This window comes from Oreochromis niloticus, linkage group LG14 (assembly GCF_001858045.2).
Source record: "Oreochromis niloticus isolate F11D_XX linkage group LG14, O_niloticus_UMD_NMBU, whole genome shotgun sequence".
NCBI lineage: Eukaryota > Metazoa > Chordata > Actinopteri > Cichliformes > Cichlidae > Oreochromis > Oreochromis niloticus.
In genome coordinates, this window is record NC_031979.2 from 28345616 (window position 1) to 28368113 (window position 22498).

At 44.5% G+C, this 22498-nt stretch overlaps 2 protein-coding genes across 2 annotated transcripts; both read right to left on the reverse strand.

The window, feature by feature from the left end:
- Positions 1–420: 420 nt before the first annotated feature.
- On the reverse strand, positions 421–21970 carry LOC100701072 (mitochondrial uncoupling protein 2). The gene is made up of 6 exons (XM_003440144.4): positions 21314–21970; positions 7542–7749; positions 5919–6122; positions 3616–3717; positions 3359–3539; positions 421–3278 (listed from the first exon to the last, which is right to left on the reverse strand). Exons 1-6 carry the CDS (start codon positions 21437–21439, stop codon positions 3179–3181), a joined length of 921 nt encoding a protein of 306 aa, XP_003440192.1. The 5' UTR covers positions 21440–21970; the 3' UTR covers positions 421–3178.
- Positions 18982–20256, reverse strand: LOC112842116 (uncharacterized). The gene is made up of 2 exons (XM_025898065.1): positions 19981–20256; positions 18982–19646 (listed from the first exon to the last, which is right to left on the reverse strand). Exons 1-2 carry the CDS (start codon positions 20233–20235, stop codon positions 19005–19007), a joined length of 897 nt encoding a protein of 298 aa, XP_025753850.1. The 5' UTR covers positions 20236–20256; the 3' UTR covers positions 18982–19004.
- Positions 21971–22498: the final 528 nt, after the last annotated feature.

Sequence of the window (22498 nt, forward strand, 5' to 3'; positions counted from 1 at the left end):
TAGTGCCATTAGTGGAATATTATGAGATAACACTCTTGCTGACCTTACGCAAAGGTATCTATTGAAGCACTTTTTAACTGATGTTGATGACAGTTCTGTGTCTTGAGTATAGTAGCTGCAGGAGTTTCACTGCATGAAATTACAAGGTGAAACTAACTTGATTTCCCTAGTTTTCTAAATACACCTGAGGTCGTTATTGATGTATAGGACTAAGTCTGGTGGGCAAAATTCAACTCATCTAGCTGACTTCTTTTCTCCTCATTTAAAGGGGGCTGTGTGCATCTGAAGTCATTAGAAAGGCATATGAACCATGCCCCGTTTACTTTTTTCTAAAGTTTTGCTTTTCTTGCACATGATACATGATTTCAGGTGATCGATATGGAGGTTGTTTCCACAGCTGAAAAAAAATGCCATTCATAATTAAAAATTTCAAGTTTTATTCATTCAGTGCTGGAAACAAGTTTCCATAGAGCCATACACTGCAGATATACTATTTTAACATAGTAAACCACACCAACAATGACAGGAGGAAAAATGGTAATTTACAATAGCAGATAATACACAAACACAGTTTCATTTTCTCTCTAGGAGCAAATACCTTAACTAAATGCTTCTGAGCTTTTAGCCTGTTTCAGTAAGAAGGCGGTGGATGTCGGCATGTAACCAAATCAATGCAAAGCACATCAGCAAGTTTGTTTTTTTGTTTCCAGGTAACAAACTTTGATCATTTGGATTTTTAACTTAAGGTGATTTTACTGTAAATGCCGTCAGTAATTATAAGCTGGTTAGAACACAGTAATGTTTTCTCTGCGGTGAACTTGAACTGCTCACTGACACTCGATACCTGCAGCCATTTATGCCCAGAGACTCCTGCCAAGGTCAGAGAAGGAGCACAAGCAACGCTTCCTTCATGATGATGTCCACGCTCAAAGTCTTTTGATAAAAGTCCAATGAGTCCATGTCCTGCTTTGGCTCAACATGGACTCGCCTGAACACACATTAGGGTTAGCCAGGGTGCCATGTGGTCCACCACACTTTGCCATACCAGTTCAGCCATGGAGATGATTAGCAAGGTGGACCATGTATACGGGCTTTTGTTCCAGCACAGACTTCAGTTTCATCTTTGTCAGCAGCGTCTTTTGTCCTGCAAGACTCAAACTGGGCAATTTTCTTGTCTGTCAGCTGGTTGTTTTGTGCTGTTCACCTGCGTGTCTCTGCATTGTTTGGCAGGAAACTCGATTATGTTTGAATATGTGGATACTTTTGTTAATAAGCTTGTATACACACCAAGAATGATACAAATGGCATAAGAAAGATGAACTATCATAAAATATTTGTTGGAGCTTGCATCCTCTAGCTTCAAAAGTCTTTTACTGGCTTGAATCACACACTTAGGTGGTGTTTTATCTCTGTATTGTTTCCCTGAAAGGTCTCATGGGGGATTATACAGAAGAGTATCTGTAACAGCATCCAGTAGTACAGCAGGTATATAGTAACACATGATGAGGTTCACTGTGTATGTGTGTGGGTCAACATTTGGCCCCCTATAGAAAATGTTGTCCTTTTTTTACTGCCTTCTTATTTCATCTACATTTTATGCATATTTTTAAAACTTTAAACAGGACAGTCCAGTTGGTCAAAGCATAAGCCATACATTAGACATAACTGAAAGGCATACAAGTGCAACAGACCAAGTGAACCAGTATACTTATACATAAAGTCTAACTCACACACAGTCAACCTCGTATATGAGGTTAGAGAGGTTAAGAGATAAAAATGCCCTGACCCAGAAATACATTCACTTAAAAAAAAACAACAACAACAAAAGTCACAAAACAATAATTTTACCCAAAATACAGAAAATATATGAGGCTTACAGGGAGTTTTCCCACAGTAGCTTAAACCCAGTGAGCAAACATATGCTATGAGTGCTGTGTTCAAGTTTTCAATGAAGACTGAGAAATGTTAGAAAACAAATATTATGCCGGATTTAATGTAACCCATTTAATCTCATCTGTCACAATACTGATCTGAGTTATATAAAGGTCTAAAAATGTGTCAGAATTATATATCTATGCATTTTGAGCAGATATTGAAATAATAACACTTTAGCATAACTTGTCATATGACCAGAGAAGATGGTGGGTTCAAAGCCACCAAGCAAAACGTTATTGAACATGGTAACTAAAAAGAGGCCTATTTGTTTTGGTCATCATTATCCAGCACCCACTGAGAATGAGCGACTTATTGCTAGAATTGTGAAGCAGCAAACCACAACAGTTTCCTCAACACCCTTACTCCTGATTTACCTCCTACAAAACACAGGTAGACTGGTTGGGCAAATGTCCATGCACCTCAGGATGATAAAGAGCTGGCCCACCATTACACAACCAGAATAAAAGCTGTTGTTCCTCCTGAATCTGCGGTTATAATAAACAATTTGCCCTTTTCTCTAGTATCCAGGAACAGGCCTTTCTGAAGAGTGTGAGTAGAGTATACATGTTATCTCAGTAGTTTCAATCATGGCCTAACATAAAACAAACATTTCTACTTTATCCATGAAATAAAATAAAAAATAGGAGCTGCTCATTCCAAAAGGTGACATATGACCTGGTTATTTGTATGTTTTGGAAAAATTCAGTATGAAATGGGATAATTACTCTGGGCTACATATTTACATACATTTGCACTTCCTGTATTCTTTTTTACAGCCTCAGAAACATGTTCGACCTGTTCTGTCAGTATATATCCAACAGTCATTTGTTACTTTACACATCTAAATTCAGTTTTGTGCTTCTCCATTCATGTGTGTATTACTACACTTGGAAGCAAATGCACTGAATGCATAAACTTGCCTAAGAAAGATACAACTTAAAGAATATACTGTGGGCATTTTGTCTTGTGCGTCTGTTCAAGTGTGCCAGTAAACATTAACATGCCTCGTGTGAAAAGAGGGCTTGTGGAGATATAAGAAAAGAATTATTAAATATTTAAATAAATGTTTGTTTGTTTTTTAAAATCAATCATCACTGCAGGTTCTTTTGGGGGTTTGACCTTGTTAGATGTGCACTTTTATTCCTGAGGATGAAAAGGTCTAAACCAACAACAATAACTGTGCTACAATGGCTGCATAGCTTCAGTATCAAACCAACAGGCAAACAGGTCTGAGCAAAGACTTTCAGGACTGCTGAAACCTCATCACGGCTCTCTTTATCTGCTCGTAGCTCACAAACATCACAATGTTCCAGGAACCCAAGCGAAGGAATGAGGGCACAAAGCTGTGAAAGAAATCAGATGAGACAAGAATGCATGTAGGAGTCACTCTGTCATGCTTGATTTTCAAAAATGCATTCCTTACCCCTTGTAGAAAGCTGTTGGTCCTTCTTTAATCAGCATGGTTATAGCACAGTTAACAGCACCGCTGTACTGCCCAGGCACTGAGTTCATGAAGCGTGTCTTTATCACATCCACAGGGGATGCTACAATCGTGGTGCAGAAACCGGCTGCAAATGCTGCGGTGAAGTGGCACGGCATGTTGTCTGCAGGAAAAACTGATTTGTTATTTAAACTAATAAACAAACATGACGCTGGAGAGAGAGTTAGAAAGATTTGTACCTGTCATCAGGTTATACTTCAAGATGCGCTCTTTCATTATGTCATAGGTCACAAGCTCAGAGCAGTTTACGATGGCGTTACGAGCTATATTTGGAAGACAACCTGTAAGAACAGCAAAAATATAGGAACACCTTTCTTTCTCTGGTGAATTCAGTCTTAAAAAACATCCTGCGCTGTCATCAAACAGTCATGAAAATCAGTCATGATTTTCACTTTGCTATAAAGAAGAAATTCTTATACCGGCCTCAGATATCAACAGTTAACAGCATCTCATTTTAAATCCTGTATCAGTTTCAGCAGCACACTCGTGTCATTATCAGCAGAAATTTGCAAAAAAAAATTTGGAAAAATGGAGTGAGAAGATAAAAAATAAAAGGAAATACTTTGGATATATAAGTTTAAATTTGTGGCATATTTGCTTATTCCTTAAAAATGTATTGTGGAATTTATTTATGGCTTTCAGGGGGAGAAAACAATGATCATGCAGAAGTCTCACTGGCTGCTAACTTAAAAAAATATCCACAAGTCCCTCTAGAAGCAAGTCTTGCCATTCAACAGCCATCGTAGTAACATCTCTGGGTACTTGCTGTATTTGGACAGTTGTTTTGAAGCATTGTCTAAATTAATTCTAGTTTTAATGGTTAAAGGACACAAAAATGCATATAATGAACTATTAATCCACACTGATTAAAAAAAGCACATAGAAATGCAATGACTTCACCACCAAATAAGGTTTAGGGTTAAAAGTTAAGGCTGAGAGTCTGCACTCAAGCATGCAGAGTTATGAAAAATGCGTCACTGTCCAAAGATTTCTAGACTCTACTGTATGTCTTATTCACTAATAGAAATGGGAAAAATAATTGTCATTTGTGGAATTTTACAGATTTGTCTTCCTTGGGAAAAACCTTGTGCTTTGATTACCAACAATTCCAGGGAGTTTGTTCAGTTCTGTTGTGTTGCAAGCAGCTAACGTAGTTTTAAGCCCATTTTTTTTTTATTCTTAATTTTCTTTACCAAAACAAATTCAAATCACTTGTTGTGGTTTTGTCAGTCAATAGAGGAAGCACTTTTTTTCTGGAGCCACACAGTATTTTTTCCAAACATACAGTAGTTTCATGAACACCTGAAAAAGACTGACATGTAAAATCACTGCAGTTCCCCTTTAGGAAGACTAATCTGAAAATGTGCTGGTTTATCCCGAGGTCATTGTGGGCTCTCTGTCAAATGCCTGAAGTAACGCAAGCTTCACATCTTTGTTTTGCAACATAAAATCTGCACATAAGGCAGCAGGTTTCTCTGAGAAGGTGCTCGGCCAACAGAAGACTCCGTAAAATTCTGGGGACAAGTCAGTTGAAGTCAGTCAACTGTGGTTTAATTTGTGACCTAACATAAGTGTTAGGCTGCAGAAACCATAAAAGCTCCACTAACATGTGTCAGTATGATTTTTACTTTTGTTTCCCTCAGAGCTTATATTTTTAACATGACCCTAAACCTTTGCTTTTTCCTTTTTGTTGACCATGATGTTACAGCTCAGACGCTGACATGAATCATCCCTGTGGCAATCTATAACAAATATAATGGTATAAGTCATAACTGCTACAAGATGACCGCTGCTCAGTGGTGTTAGGGATGTCATGTTGTGCAATAATAACACCTAAACCCTGTGGAATGTATTTTAATATAGTCTAAGGAGCTTGCAAAGAAAAGCGTCTGGACTTCTTTAAGTTGCTTGAAGACGTGTGAACATGTGTGAACATTGGCATCCTCGAAAGACTGACCTGCCAGTGTTCACATTTTGGACAGAGAGGACAGATGGTTTGAAAGAGGAGTGAAAGAAGCCATTTATGTCCACTGTGAGCGACCATCTTTGAACAGAGGTGGTGGTTTACGACACCAACTGTCTGCCATCTATAATCTAGTTTTGAGAACCCTTCCCAGATGCCTTAACGCCCACTCACACCCTGGGCCATCTGACCTCAGGAAATCACATGATAGGGTGGGGCCAGGTTTCACAATGAGCACACCCGAAACCCTGGCTGATTGTGACCCACATCCGTTTTCACACCTTGGCTCATGTGATTAGGTAGAGGATCATCAGGGGGTCCTTTGTCCCTCTTTGGGGGGAAACTCCCACTGGGTTTAAATCTGGAACCCAAGGGTCAAATGGTGGGTCAAAAGCTTCTCGGATGAGAGGTGAAACGTCTTCAAGCAACTTAAAGAAGTCCAGACGCTTTTCTTTCCAAGCTCCTTAGACTACGATGACCTGGATGACTGAGAACCTTCACAGACGTATTTCAATATACCTTTCCAGAGGCCTTTAAAACCTTCGTCCCTGGCAATGGTCCTGTAGGCATCAATCGTGCTGCTGTATCTCTTGACAGAGCCGCTCTCAGGCCGCTGGGCCTGAGCCTGGAACCTGACTTTCACCACGTCAGTGGGCTGAGCAAAAGCCACGGCCATCGCTCCTGTGGTGGAACCTGCCAGCAGTCGAGTCCCGAGTCCAGCATCTGTTATGCAAGCAATTGATTTATGACATGTTGGTGCCTCAAACAAAGACACACACAGCAATTAGAGATCAAACTTGGTGCAGTTTGGATAATCATAGTGAAACCTGGATGCACAAAATTTTTCAGTTATGCTTTTAATATAAAGCGAGTTAATATTTTACTTTCTATTTGGTAGATCCTCTTCTCTCAGGTTTCAAGCATCATTTCCTACTGGGGTAGACGTACACTGTTTTCTTTGGTAGAACATTATTCATTCAAACTGGTTTAATTGATAATTTCACTAAATAAAGCAACAAGCTAGGCCAGAAATTATAGTTTGGAGATGTCCTCATCAAGGTCAGGCACATGTCCTTATGCCTTTGGGAGAGTTTAAAAACCAGAGAAAAAGTGAAAGAGAGGGTGGGACATGGAAATGAGAACAAGCGGGTGTGTTGTTGTATCTCTAACTTCTGAAGTTTTGTTGATCTGGGAGGAAATCTGGATTGCTTAATAATGCCACAGCGACATAGTGAGAATAGGTGAGGCCTCCAGCATAAACACATTCCTTGAAAGAGGAAATTTTTTCTCCACGGCTTACATCATGGAGGCGTTTTCTGCAAAACAAGTTCAGGCGATTAAGGTTTAGACTTATACTCATTTTAGTCTGAGTCTGATTTCCGGTTAGATGATCAGGACTTATCAATTTCTGAAGTTTATTTTCAGATATTAGGAAGGGGGTGTATGAGCTCATTAGCCCCTTAAGAAATCTTAAAAAAATCTAAACTAACCAGTTGCTCTAAACATCAGTTAAACGTCTCTTTTTGAACATAACTTCTTACATGTTTATACCTGTCGACTGGCATGTATTTCCTAAAAGCTGTGAAACACTGACATCAAACTCACAGTAAAGGAATTTTTGCACATCTGGATCACCTGCAAGGATTTTTTCTGTTTTCCATCTGCACCATCTTTAGCTGTGATAAGACTGAAAACTTGTGCAGTTGACTCACCAGGCAGAAACATAAACAAAGAGAAAACTGTGTATTAATATTAAAATGTAAACATGGACTCCGTCTAAACTAGAATTTTATTAATCAAAACAATGAGACAGTGAGTCCTTCATAAAATAATTGTATTTGAAGCTCATTTTGGGGGGGTTTTATGTTTATTTTTACTTTAACCAGGAAGTCCCGTAAATTAAGATCTCTTTTACCAATGGAAACCTGGCTTTAAAAGTTCACCATTATAAGGTTTTTTTTTATTAAAAAAAAACTAAATTATAACATAAAGAGACATCGGACAGAAACAATAAATCCATCCAAACAAGGCAATAATACAAAGTCCAGCTCAAGAACAGCAATAGGTTTAACAGGCTAAATTTGTTTGGTGGTTGTGAAACTCCTGAGGTGGAGTACACTGGCTGTTTTGATGCAGACGTACTTTCTGAGCCTTGGGTGTAGAGCTCCTTCATGGTGTCATACATGCCGATGCGGACCGAGGCGAAGCTCATCTGTCTGTGCAGTCCTGCCACCAGCCCGCTGTACAGACTCCTCGGCCCCTCTGTCTTCACCATGGTGAAGATGGTGCCAAACACACCTCGGTATTCCGCCCTCTGGCCTTTCAGTAAGGGTTTGGATTCACCTTGCACCTGAAGAAACATAATAACAGGTTCAAGATGTGCCATCAGCCTCACTGCCTCACTTAGAGGGAAAATGTGCACATATGTCTGTGATCAGGCTGCTTTCTTAATTGTTAGGTTACATTTGTGTAACATGCACCAGTGTTGAGATATTTCTGAGCATATGCTTGAACATATGCTTAGACAACATGAAAAGCAGTTTATCTTCTAGTCAGCCAAAACACAGGTAACTTTGTATTGGCTGACAACAATCTATATCTACAGTATCCTAAAAATGCTCATGTGGTAACATTATGAATAAATGTTATTTTTTTATGCTCTTAGACGGATATGGCAACTTCAATGATTTTGGGAAAACTGACACTCACTGGCAATTTTGTTAGCTATGCCTGTAAAAAAAACAAAAAAAAACAAAACCCACATTATTTTTAACAGGCGTTAACAGCCCGTTTCAAATAACTCCCAAGCATCTCAATAGAGTTTCAGCCTGGAGTTTGATAAGGCCAGTTCCTACTTTGACAAGGCCATTTGGTGTGGCTATAGCTCAGGTGCTAGAGCAGGTCATCTGCTAATCAGAAGATTGGTGGTTCTATCCCTCGCTGCTTTAGTCTGCATGCCAAATATCCTTGAGCAAGATACTAACCCCAAGTTGCTCTCCGATGCATCCATCGGAGTATGAATGTGTGTGAATTGTAGATAGAAAAAGCATAGCAAAAATTGCTTGCTTGAATGGGTGAATGAGGTTGTGTAAAGCATTTTGAGTGCTCAGAGTAAAAAAGCACTATATAAGAACCAGTCAGTTTACCATTTAGGAGCAGGACAAGGATCCAAAACACTAGTGTGTTTGTTGCATAACTCAAGTGTTTTTGGGTTTGAAGGGACAAACCTATTGCTGGACATTTTTTTTTTTTTTTTTTTTTAATTTGTTCATTTCAGGCACAACAATAAAGTTGAACATAAAGTGCACAAAAACAAAAACAAACAACAAAATGTACCTGAAAAGGAGTGGGATGAAGAAAACTTATTAAATCCCACCCCTATATTCACTTATCAACAAAAACAATAAACTTCCCGCAGCTACGCCCAAGCAAAACAAATAGAACCTTCATAACTGAATACAGAATATATTAATTATAAATTGCGTTACCACAGGTAACAGGCAATAATAATTACAAGTAACAAACACACATACATATACATACATACCTATATATCTACACACACATGTACATATATATACATACATATACACAAACTTTTTTTTTTTTTTTTTTTTTTTTTTTTTTTTTTTGAATCCATACCAGCAATGGTAAGAGAACAGACATTTCAGAGCACACTAAAACCATCATTGATTATACTGTGACCAGACCAACTGTTTGTAGAGAAATTTAAATCTATGAATATTTTTGCATTGTTTCAGTTGTAAACTCAGACTGTTCCAGATTTTCACACCACATACAGACACACAAAAACCTTTACGGGTTGTTCGAGTTCTGGGTAATTTGAATTGTCCAAAGCCTCTCACATTATAAGCCCTTTCTCGAATTTCAAATATAGATTGTAAATTTGCAGGTAGAAGTTTATTAAAGGCTTTGTATAAGATTATGGATGTATTGTAATTAACCAGATCCTGGAATTTAAGTAACTTTGCCTGAAGAAAGAGTTTGTGAGTATGATCTAGATAACCAGCCTTGTGAATAATACGCAGTGCTCGTTTCTGTACTGTGACTAATGGATTAGTTGTGTTTTTATATGTGTTTCCCCACACTTCCACACAATATGTAAAATATGGAAGAACCAGAGTACAGTACAGAGTACGAAGTGCATCTTTATCAAGGTATGGTTTCACTTTGTTCAAAACTGCGAGGCTTCTGGAAATTTTGGTTTTTATGTGTCTGACGTGGGGTTTCCATGAAATTTTGTTATCAATTATGACTCCCAAAAATTTGTTTTCACTCACATTATCAATGGGTACACCTTCTATAGTAATTGGTAATTCTATATTATATTTTAAATTACCAAAAAACATTGCTTTAGTTTTATTTATATTTAATGATAATTTATTTATATCCATCCATTTTTTTATTAATTTTAACTCCCTGTTTACGGTCATTACAAGATCAGTATAATCATCGCTACTGAAAAATATGTTAGTATCATCTGCGAACAGTATGAGTTTAAGTACTTGAGAAACATCAAAAATATCATTTATGTAAACATTGAAAAGTTTTGGTCCCAACACTGACCCTTGGGGAACACCACATGTAATACCAAGTTTCTCTGAGTGGTAATGCCCTATGCTAACATATTGTTCCCGACCCGTTAGGTAACTTTTTAACCAGTTTCCAGCTTTCCCTCGAACACCATATCTTTCCAATTTGTCCAATAAAATTGAGTGATTGATTGTGTCGAAGGCCTTTTTGAGATCAACAAAAATACCAACTGCATATTTATTTTTATCCAGTGCATTGGTAATTTCTTCTACTGCCTCAATTATCGCCATAGAAGTGGTTCTTTGCGTTCTGAAACCATACTGACCAACATTTATTATTTTATGTTTTTCAAGGAATTTTTCTAATCTTGAATTAAAAAGTTTTTCTAAAATTTTTGAGAATTGAGGCAGTAGAGAAATAGGCCTATAATTGGTAAAACTGTGTTTGTCATTACTTTTGTATAGTGGTATTACTTTTGCAATTTTCATTTTTTTCGGAAAACAACCGGACTGAAATGATAAATTACAGATATATGTTAAGGGACTAGCAATGTTCAGAATAACCTGTTTAACTACAGACATATTTATGTCATGATAATCCATTGAAGACTTACTTTTACATTTTAATGTGATATTTATTACTTCTTGCTCATTTGTAGCTGAAAGGAACAGTGAAAAGGGATTTGATTTTATATTACTGATGTTTTCATTTTTTTGACATGGGATGTCCGCTGCTAGTTCAGGGCCAACATTTATAAAAAATTTATTGAACCCATCAACAATGTTACTCATGTTGTAATTTACACCATTTGCATCAATGAAATATTCAGGATATGATGTTCCAGAAGATCCTTGTTTAATTAAGTTATTTAACACATCCCAAGTTCCTTTTATATTGTTTTTATTTTCATATAATCTTCTTCTATAATAAAGTTGTTTACTCGTTCTTATAATATCAGTCAATTTATTTCTATATGCTTTATATCTTTGTTCCACTTCTTTTGTTTTTACTTTGATGAACCGTTTATACAGATTGTTTTTCTTTTTGCATGCATTGATAATTCCTTTTGTGAGCCAAGGACTTTTTATCTTTTTTTTCTTTGTCCTGTATTCTTTTACAGGACAATGTTTATTGTACAACATAGTGTAAATATCTAGGAAATTTTCATAAGCCTTGTCCACCTCTGACTCTTCATACACCGAACTCCAATCTTGTTGCGCTAAATCGAAATTGAAGGCATGAATTGCTTCTTCATTTATTGTTCGCTTTGCTATCGTAATCTTGGTATCTATTATTTTTTTTAAATCACAGTCATACAAAGTAAAAACTGGTAAGTGGTCAGTTATGTCACAGACAAGCAGACCACTATTAATTTGGAAATCCATGACATTAGTAAAAATGTTGTCAATAATAGTGGCGCTATGTGATGTTATTCTGCTTGGCTTTGTTATTGTTGGATATAGTGATAAGCTGTACATCGTGTCAGAAAAGTCATCAATGGCTTTTAACCTTGTTGGGTTCAGCAAGTCAATATTAAAATCACCACAGATGAATAGTAATTTTTGGTACACCGAAGAAAACACTTTTTCTATCCATTCATTAAAAATGTCAATACTTGAACTGGGTGTCCGATATATACAACTTATTATAACATTTCTCTTTTTTTCATTCATGATCTCAATAGTCAAACATTCCAAAATTCCATCAATAGCCATAGACATAGTTGTTACAACATTATATTTTATAGAGTTATGAACATATATAGCAACCCCACCGCCCGCCTTATTTAATCTATTCATGTATTTTAAATCATATCCATTCAAACAAAAATCTATTCCTTTATCAACATTGAACCATGGCTATAACACTAAAGGGGCGAGAAAATTGTTGCAAGTAATCCTTAATGAAATCAAAATTAGAGTACATACTTCTACTGTTAAAGTGAATTAATGAGAGCTTCCCGTCTAGGTTGATTTTTTTTTCATATTGTTCCTGTGTGAAATAATTACAATTTTTAACAAAAGAAGAGAGAAAATTACTTTCAGAATCTATTTCTGGGTCTATTATATTATGCTCCTTATATTCACAATCTAGATCAATTACTTTCTGTTGGAGAATTGATTTCAACGTGTCCATGTCATTTCCTGGTGTAATTAGAGATGTTGGTGTATTTATCATTTTTGATTGTCATTAGAGTTATATATTACCTCGATACATTAGTGTCAGTTGTACTTGTCCAGATCCTCCATGTTCCTCACTATCAGTACTTTTGCCTCTTCTGGTGTCCCGTTTAGCTTGATGAAAATCTTGCAGTTTGTTACCCATGTATGTTGTATTTTACCGTTCTTCTTCAGTTGCCTTGCCTTCCTCGCGATGTCTGCGTTTTTTCGTGTCAGATGCTCATTAATGAAAACGTCCGTGCCTTTCAGTTTGCGTCCTTGTTTCAGCAGTGCGACCTTGTTTTTCCGATTGACGAATCTCATAATGACGGCCGGCGGTCTGTCGCTCCTCCTGGGCAGTGGGTGACATGCTTCTACGTGCTCCAAGTCCATCTCTATCCCTTTGCTTTGGAGGAAGGACGCCACCTGTTGCTCCACCGAGCGGTTCTCCTCATCGCTTGGCTCCCCGACGTTCCCGGCCACTGCGCGCGCATACGAGCGCGGCTTGATTTTAATACCGCTGATGACCACGTCGTTCGTACGGGTGTACTGCTCCAGCTCATCCACCCGCCGCTCGAGATCCATGATTCGTCTGTCCTTCTGGGCATTTTGGAGGCGTAGCTGTTTTACCTCCTTCAGAAGCCCCAGAAGCAGCTCCTGCTGCGCCCTGACTGCGGCCACATCTCCGCACAGCGCTCCGAGGGAGGTTTTTATGTCCTCGACCTCCTCTGGTGTTGGGCCTTTCTTGGGTGGCATACTGGGTGACATTCTCCTTCAGGATGTTCTGGTAGAGAGCAGAATTCATGGTTCCATTAACTACAGCAAGTCGTTCAGAAGCATCAAAGCAGCTCGAGACCATCACATTCCCATCACCTCTATACCTCTGACCTTAGCTGAAGTGAGGCCTGCAGTTCTTCAGATGTTGTTCTGGGTTCTTTTCTGTGGTTCACTGGAGTCCCAAAGACTTTGTAACCCTTTTCAGACTGATAGCTTTCAGTGACTTTTTGTTTTACATGTTTTGTTTTGTTTTGTTGTTTCTTTGAATTGTGTCATATTTTAGCCTACTTCACTTTTTAGACTGGCAGTAATCACACCTGGGTGTGGCTAGTGAAATTGAACTTTGCTTTCTTAAAAATGTGAGTGGTCACAGTAAATTTTACATTTTCACATAAGGCAAGGTAGGTTTGGATATCGTGTCTAAAGTGTGGAAGTAAATTTAAAGGTAATTTGATATACAAAGAGGTGTTTACAAGGGTTATAGAGCTAATTATGTAGCTATTTGGTGGTTACGTGTTTTGGTATTTACATGTTTACACATTTGAATGTTTACACATGCATGTTCAAAGCAGTAATAAGTATATAATAAGTAATAAGTATATTGTAGCGTCCCTCCGACAGAAGACACAGACAATCGGCGTTCCGGTTACTGGTGTTTATTCAGAATAGTAACACGGGCTACTGTGGGCCGTAGCCAACGCCAAAACAACAGGGAAAAAGCGCGCTCTCCAACAACAAAAACAATCCCGCTCTCTCCTCCTTTCTTCCGCCACACACACCCCCATTCTCTAACCCCGCCCCCGAACACTCTCAGCCAACCACACACATGCTCTCCTCCAGACTCTCTGTCATTGGTAGCTGATCTGATTGACAGGCCAACCGGCCTCTAGACTACTGCACATTCAAGGACACTCGTGTCAATAACGCAGTCCAGTGCCCTGAGTACATCCAGCCCCAGTATACAGTCTTCCAGGTCTGCAACCCATACAGAGCAGCGGACTGACTTCCTCCCCACACTCAGGGTGAGCAGTGCTTCCCCTAGCATGGGGGCCCGCTCTCCCGTCACAGTCTGCAGCTTCACCATGGTAGGGAGGATGCGATCCCCCCTTCCCACCACATCAGGTCTTAAAACTGTCGCTGAAGACCCGGTATCCACCAGGGCTGAGCAGCATAGTCCATTCACAACTAATGGGGCATACCAGCAGCTGCCAACCCAAGTCCTGCCCAACAGAACAAGCCGCTCCATCGGTCCATCCACAGCTCCGCAGGGGCGCTGTGCACCCCCGTGGGCCCTGAGCTGGGTTGTTCCTCCCGGAACAGGAGGTCGGGACACAGCCCCAGGGTCCTGCATCGTCCCGGTTATGCAGACCCCATGTCGTTTCCCTGATCCGGGTGGGCGTGGGGACAGTCTCGGGCTAGGTGACCCGGCCGTCCACATCCCCAGCAGACCCTCGGCCCTCTTCTCGGCCTTTGTTCCCCACGTAGCGTGACAGCTCTCACCAAGTGGGTCAATCCCTCCGCCCATGCGGGTTCTGCGGCGCCCGGTGCAGTCCCTCCTGTAGCCCCCATCTGCAGTGGCCTGGTCAGCTCAGTCAGGGGTTTAGCAGCCCCAGCGCACAGTAACTCCCTCTCTCTGTAGCCAGCTCCAGGGCCTCCTGAAGGGATTTAGGGTGAGCTAACAGTGTCTGGATCCGCAGCTCATCAGGAAGCAGGGCCTGGAGGAAGTGGTCACAAGCTAATTCGCCCTGGATGGTGGGGGGCATGTGGGCATAGGTGCGGTGGACCAGCCCCTCGTGGAAAGTGCCTCTATGCGTCGGAGTGTCTCTCTCCACACTCTCAGCCGCTGCAGAAGTCCCCAAAGACCTCTGTCGGCCACCCGAATGGTGAGAGGATGCAAAGCCGGCTTCTCTTGCCATATCCGCGGTCGTTTGTCTCACCCGCTCTCTGTGTTCCGCGAACCTCCGGTCCCTGGGGGAGTAGTCGTGTCCGTGAGCTTCTGCTGTAGGTTCACGCTTGATCTTGGAGTAATCCATCGGAAGCATTCCGCAAAGTCCCGCAAAAATCTCCAGCGTCCACAGCCGATGCCGTGAGTCGGGGCGGCACGAGCGCAGTTAACTCCGGAGGCGAAGCTTCACTTTCACTTCTGACACCAGTGTAGCGTCCCTCCGACAGAAGACACAGACGATCGGTGTTCCGGTTACTGGTGTTTATTCAGAATAGTAACACGGGCTACTGTGGGCCGTAGCCAACGCCAAAACAACAGGGAAAAAGTGCGCTCTCCAGCAACAAAAACAATCCCCCTCTCTCCTCCTTTCTTCCGCCACACACACCCATTCTCTAACCCCCGCACCCCAAACACTCTCAGCCAACCACACACATGCCCTCCTCCAGACTCTCTGTCATTGGTAGCTGATCTGATTGACAGGCCAACCGGCCTCTAGACTACTGCACATTCAAGGACACTCAGTAAATCACCATGCTGCGGGTGTGGTCCAACTATGCCATAAGTAACTGGCAATTCTGAACACAAAACACTGATAACACAAAAGTCAACTAACTTGTAACCCAGTCCGTTACACTACCCCAACCCCTCAAAGTCCCTCGCCAACGAGGGCGGATAAAGTCTCTCAGATGGCCTGGTGGTCTATGGTGCCTCCTTGGGCGAAGGCGCCCGGATGGAGGTGGGGGAGGGGCCACGTCCGAAGTGGCTGTGGGCCCAGGGCTCACAGGGCTCATAGTAGGGGCTGTCACAATGGTGGTGGGAGCATCTGCAGGGGTGGAGTCCAGGTCTGTCTGCGGCCCACCCTGTTGTGTCAGTGCAGTGGCCGCACCCCGATAGGGGGACAGTCTGTCCCGGTGCAGGGCGACCCTCCGTCCCCTTGGGGGCAGTTGTACCCTATACACCACTTCCCCCAGACGTTCCAGAACCTTACAGGGTCCAACCCAGTCACTGCTCAGCTTAGGGCATCTGCCCTTTTTCCTCTGGGGGTTGTACACCCAGACCCTTCCCCCACGTTAAAATGTCGGCCTCTGGAATGGACGTCGTAGTTCCTCTTCTGCCGCGCCCCCGCACTTATCAGTTTCCTCCTAGCAAAGTCATGAGCAGACTCCATGCGATCCTGGAGCTTCCTCGCATAGTCCGGACCTGGTTGATCCCCATCAGCATCGGGGGGTCGGCCCATCATCATCTCCGCTGGAGTCCTGATCTCCCTGGCCAACATCAAGAGGGCAGGGGAGCACGAAGTGGAGTCTTGGACCGCCGAACGATATGCCATGAGGACCAGGGGAACATGACTATCCCCGTCACATTGGTGTTTAGCCGTCACTAGTGCCAGTTGCTCTGCCAGTGTACGGTTAAATCTCTCAACGAGTCCATCACTCTGTGGGTGGAGGGGTGTTGTACGGGTCTTATGGGAGCCTAGTTTCTCGCACATGGCCGCGAACACACGAGACTCAAAGTTCCTGCCCTGGTCCGTGTGGATTACTTCAGGCACCCCAAATCTGCTGAGCATCCCCTCCACCAGAGCATCCACAATTGTCTCAGCATCTTGGTCAGGTAAACTGTATGCCTCTGGCTACTTTGTGAAATAATCCATAGCTGTGAGGATATAGCGGTTTCCCCTTTCTGTGCGGGGAAAAGGACCCAGGATGTCCATCCCCACCCTCTCCATAGGGTACCCTGCCGGAAACTGTTGCAGTTGGGCATGGGATTTGGCTGTGGGTCCCTTCCGTGCTTTACAGCTGTCACAGCGGCGGCAAAAGTCCTCTACGTCCCGTCTATGTCGGGCCCAATAGAACCCCTGTCGGAGGCGGCGGAGTGTTTTGGTGACACCAAAGTGGCCAGACCCTGGGGCCCCATGCACTGCGTGAAGCACCATCTCCTGCAGGGCCCGCGGGACAACCAACTGCCACCTCATCTCGCCCGTAGCCGGTTCCTTCCAGCCCCTTTGCAGCACTCCATCGTGCCGCCGCAAGGCATTAAACATGGACCAGAGTCCCTTTGTGGCCCGTGACAACATGGGGATTTCCTCCCATTGGGGTTGTTGCTGTTCCTCAATCCACCCAAGCACTGGCTTGATGTCAGCATCCTCCTCCTGTTGATGTCTCCACTCCGTTGCATCCACAGAAACCAGCCTCTGACAGGATGGCCGTTCCTCCACCCCTGTCACAGCACACTTTACATCGGGCACCAATTGGTCCTCCTCCTGAGCTTCCTTCCTCTCACAGTAGTGGCATCCGTCCTGGGCACAGGGTCTGTGGGAAAGCGCATCTGCGTTCCTGTGCTGGGCCCCAGGTCTGTGCACAACCTCGAAATCATAAGCCTGCAGCTCCTCAATCCAGCGTGCTAGCTGCCCCTCTGGCTCCTTAAAAGACATGTGCCATTGCAAGGCAGCATGGTCCGTTCTGACAGTAAAGTGGAGGCCCCCGAGGTAGTACTTAAAGTGGCGTATGGCACATACCACTGCGAGCAGCTCCCGCCTTGTGACACAATAGCGGGGTTCAGCTTTGTTGAAGGCCCGACTATGGTATGCCACCACTTTCTCCCCGCCGGGTGTCACCTGGGCTAGCACTGCACCAGATCCGACACTGCTGGCATCTGTGTCAAGGACAAAGGGCAGAGTGGGGTCAGGCGGAGAGAGCACTGGGGCCCCAACTAGGGCTTCCTGCAGTGAGGTGAAAGCTACCTGGCAGCCTGCTGTCCACTGGAAGGTCACACCCTTTTGGAGCAGGTGGAACAGTGGCGCGGCTATTCAGGAGAAACCCCTTACAAACCGTCTGTAGTACGACGCCAAGCCCAGGAAGCTCTTTAACTCCTGCACAGATCTTGGGGTGGGCCAGTCCTTCACAGCTTGGATCTTATCATCCATGGTTCCGACCCCCTTGGCCCCCAGTCGGTGGCCCAGGAACGCAACCTCACATCGCATTAAGCAGCATTTCCTTGGGTTGAGTTTTAACCCTGCTGCCAATACCCTCTCCAGGACCCGTCTGAGGGCCCCAAGGGCAGCGTGGAAAGAAGCACCATGGACCAAGATGTCGTCCAGGTACACCACGCATTCTCCGTGGGGAATTCCAGTGAGCACCTTATCCACGAGTCTCTCAAATGTGGCAGGGGCATTGCAGAGGCCGAAAGGAAGAACTTTAAATTGCCATAAACCTCCGCTGGTAATAAATGCAGTCTTTGGTCTGGCATCTGGTGCAAGGGGTACCTGCCAGTACCCGCTGCGTAGGTCTAGGGAGGAGAACCATGAGGATCCCGCCACAGTGTCAAGGGTCTCATCTATACGCGGTAAAGGATATGGGTCCTTCTTTGTCACCTTATTCAAAGGCCGGAAATCTACGCAGAACCGCCATTCATCCTTCACCTTCTTTGGAACCATAACAACCGGGGAGGCCCAGGGGCTGGTGGATGGTTCAATGAGTCCAGCACGGTGCATCTCTCGCAGAGCCCTCTCCGCTGCAGCCTGTCTGGCCAGGGGGAGGCGTCTAGGCCTCATCCGAATGGGCTGTGCATCTCCAGTATCGATGTCATGTTGAATGAGGTCAGTGCGGCCCATATCATCCTCTGAGAAGGAGAAGCAGTCCTTGAAGTCCAGCAGCAGCTGCCAGAGCAGGCCCTGCTCGCTAGCAGTCAGTCCATCGCAGTTCTCCTCCCACACCCTCCTCACAGCTGAAACTCTCCCATCCTTGTCCGGCGGTTCCTTAGGGAGAAGGGGAGGGCATGAAGCAGCATGGGGTGCAGTTGAGGTCAGTGTAAGTGGGTCCTTGGGGGCGGCCGGACCACCAGTCAGGTCTGGGGAGGAGTCGGCTGCCCGCTCAGAAAGGGCATGGGCTGCAGGGTGATCAGGTTGGGGTGGCAGCCTCAACATCCGAACAACACCACCGTCAGGGAACGAGAGCGTCCCCCCCCCTCGTGTCAATAACGCCGTTCAGTGCCCTGAGTACATCCAGCCCCAGTATACAGTCTTCCAGGTCTGCAACCCATACAGAGCAGCGGACTGACTTCCTCCCCACACTCAGGGTGAGCAGTGCTTCCCCTAGCATGGGGGCCCGCTCTCCCGTCACAGTCTGCAGCTTCACCATGGTAGGGAGGATGCGATCCCCCCTTCCCACCACATCAGGTCTTAAAACTGTCGCTGAAGACCCGGTATCCACCAGGGCTGAGCAGCATAGTCCATTCACAACTAATGGGGCATACCAGCAGCTGCCAACCCAAGTCCTGCCCAACAGAACAAGCCGCTCCATCGGTCCATCCACAGCTCCGCAGGGGCGCTGTGCACCCCCGTGGGCCCTGAGCTGGGTTGTTCCTCCCGGAACAGGAGGTCGGGACACAGCCCCAGGGTCCTGCATCGTCCCGGTTATGCAGACCCCATGTCGTTTCCCTGATCCGGGTGGCGTGGGGACAGTCTTGGGCTAGGTGACCCGGCCGTCCACATCCCCAGCAGACCCTCGGCCCTCTTCTCGGCCTTTGTTCCCCACGTAGCGTGACAGCTCTCACCAAGTGGGTCAATCCCTCCGCCCATGCGGGTTCTGCGGCACCCGGTGCAGTCCCTCCTGTAGCCCCCATCTGCGGTGGCCTGGTCAGCTCAGTCAGGGGTTTAGCAGCCCCAGCGCACAGTAACTCTCTCTCTGTAGCCAGCTCCAGGGCCTCCTGAAGGGATTTAGGGTGAGCTAACAGTGTCTGGATCCGCAGCTCATCAGGAAGCAGGGCCTGGAGGAAGTGGTCACAAGCTAATTCGCCCTGGATGGTGGGGGGCATGTGGGCATAGATGCGGTGGACCAGCCCCTCAATGTCATTAGCTAGGTCCCTAATGGATTCTCCTGGTCAGCGGCGGCGGCTGCACAGTTCGGAGCGCAGCAGGCTCGGAGCAGAGCAAGAGCCAAACCGCCTCTTCAGACCCCCGACCAAAGCATCATAATCCCCCCTGCCCTCTGGGCTCAAAAGCAGCAAGCTAGACAGGGCATCGCCAGTAAGGCACATAGCTAGCTGCAGGGATTTCTCTTCAGCAGACCACCCACCAGCCCTGGCCAACAGTTCAAATTGTGCATGAAAAGCTTCCCAGTCAGCCTTGCCATCATATGGGGGTCTTCATGGAAGCGTGGAAAGTGCCTCTATGCGTCGGCGTGTCTCTCTCCACACTCTCAGCCGCTGCAGAAGTCCCCAAAGAGCTCCGTTGGCCACCCGAACGGTGAGAGGATGCAAAGCCGGCTTCTCTCGCCATATCCGCGGTCGTTTGTCTCACCCGCTCTCTGTGTTCCGCGAACCTCCGGTCCCCGGTGGAGTAGTCGTGTCCGTGAGCTTCTGCTGTAGGTTCACGCTTGATCTTGGAGTAATCCATCGGAAGCATTCCGCAAAGTCCCGCAAAAATCTCCAGTGTCCACAGCCGATGCCGTGAGTCGGGGCGGCACGAGCACAGATAACTCCGGAGGCGAAGCTTCACTTTCACTTCTGACACCAGTGTAGCGTCCCTCCGACAGAAGACACAGACGATTGGCGTTCCGGTTACTGGTGTTTATTCAGAATAGTAACACGGGCTACTGTGGGCCGTAGCCAACGCCAAAACAACAGGGAAAAAGCGCGCTCTCCAACAACAAAAACAATCCCGCTCTCTCCTCCTTTCTTCCGCCACACACACCCCCATTCTCTGACCCCCGCCCCCCGAACACTCTCAGCCAACCACACACATGCTCTCCTCCAGACTCTCTGTCATTGGTAGCTGATCTGATTGACAGGCCAACCGCCTCTAGACTACTGCACATTCAAGGACACTCAGTAAATCACCATGCTGTGGGTGTGGTCCAACTATGCCATAAGTAACTGGCAATTCTGAACACAAAACACTGATAACACAAAAGTCAACTAACTTGTAACCCAGTCCGTTACAATATGTTATCTACCTAGCTGTTTTTCGCTGCATTGATCTGAGTATAAGATTTCCTGGCTTCTGAGAGCCCAGTGAAGTATTCATGACCGCGACACACAGGAAGTGTTGGTTTTTGTTGTTGCTGTGTGCTGAGAGTAAAGAGGCTGCTAAGACAGTTATCTGTTTCCATCGTGCTGGTCCTAATTATTCAGGGAGATGCCAAACCATCACGTTACACTTGTTTCTTTAATAACTCAAATCATCAGTTAAAAACGGACTTTGGGGTTTCGGTAATTTGGTGATCTGAAACATTTGAGTGTGACAAATATGTTTAAAAAGAAAAAAGAAAGAAATCAGGAAACAACACTTACACGATAAGTTGGGCCGGGTTGGGAGGAGGGGGTGTCCCACTGTGCACCAATTTTTCACTTTTTTTTTTTTTACATTCTGAATTTTGTTACAATTTTTGTTATAAAATATAAAGCTCTTAATTATCGATAATATTTTGAGGTGGCTATAGTTGCAAATAGCATGAGGCGGGTGGGGCTTCCTGATGCCTCACCTGCAGCCGGACTTTGGCGGTGTCCAGTGGGAAGGTGACCAGGTCCGCTACGCAGCCTGCTGTTCCAGCTGAGAAGATTTTAACAGCAGCTGTGGGCGCCAAATCAGCCGCTCTCCCTTCAACCATGATCAGTGCCTGAGCTCAACAGCAAGCCTCACCAACAACTTAAACTTAAACAACTTAAATAACAAAGTGCGCTTTGAAGGATTATAACCCACACCGCCGTTTGGCTGGACTAATCATCATTTCATCCTTCGTGTCCGGAAACGAATAAAAGCGATGTAGGTCAAGCTCCATGCAAAAGAAAGTTTGGAGTTTGAAGGGAACAGCGTCGTCGTGCCATTACACAGAAACGCTCACGACAAGAAGTCGAAAGCAAACTGAATAAAGCCGGTATCTTCGCATGTCAACAAACACCTGACTGCGCAGCTGGTGAGTGAAGCCAGGCCCACATTTACTGACTTTAAACGGACCTGCTGCACCGCCCTGCCTGAACTCCAGATACTCATCACACACATGCGCGGAATAACCCAGATTGTTCTTTATCGGTGTTCTCTGTCATGATCCACCTGCTTTCAAATAAAAAACTATTTCAATGTCAGCGGAGAAGAGCTGAGGCGTCATCAGTAAAGTTTTATGTATCTTAGTACGGATAATGTCCTCCCATTCTTATGGGAAATAATCCTGCTTTTGGTGTTTTGATGATGGCAATGGCGACCACCGACTCACAGGAGTTCACTTGGGTGTATATCTGGTAACTGTGAAGGCCATGGGAAATAATATGAAATAATTTATATACCACCTTTCTTCTACACCACAGGTATGAGGATAGTCTTTTATTATAGAAATTGCACTTTCTCTTGATTGGCAGTGACATTTTCCTCTAAGAGTTACAAGAAGACTCAACCCATGGCAACAAAATGCCCCCCAAAGTATAACAGAGCCTCACAACATCCTCAGTACAGGAGTAACTTTAACCGAGTTATGTTACATCCCCAAAACTACCCCGCAGTGTCATTTGGGTGTTGTATCATGGATATGTGGTTGTTGTTGTTTTTTTGTTTGTTTTTTTAGATCAATTCAGGTTTCATGTTTCTGCTATCATACATCTTTAGGATTATGTATTTAAACCCTCTATTTACAGGAATTGTAGGTGTGTTAATATTTCAGTAGGACCACTATCTG

Coding starts and splice junctions, on each gene's coding strand:
- LOC112842116 (XM_025898065.1), bottom strand. CDS start 20,235: ATGCTTCCGATGGATTACTCCAAGATCAAGCGTGAACCTACAGCAGAA. Junction 19,647..19,980: donor GAGGCACTTTCCACGCTTCC/ATGAAGACCCCC, acceptor ATCTATGCCCAC/ATGCCCCCCACCATCCAGGG.
- LOC100701072 (XM_003440144.4), bottom strand. CDS start 21,439: ATGGTTGAAGGGAGAGCGGCTGATTTGGCGCCCACAGCTGCTGTTAAA. Junction 3,540..3,615: donor GAAGTATAACCTGATGACAG/GTACAAATCTTT, acceptor TTTTTCCTGCAG/ACAACATGCCGTGCCACTTC. Junction 3,279..3,358: donor CCAACAGCTTTCTACAAGGG/GTAAGGAATGCA, acceptor TTTCTTTCACAG/CTTTGTGCCCTCATTCCTTC.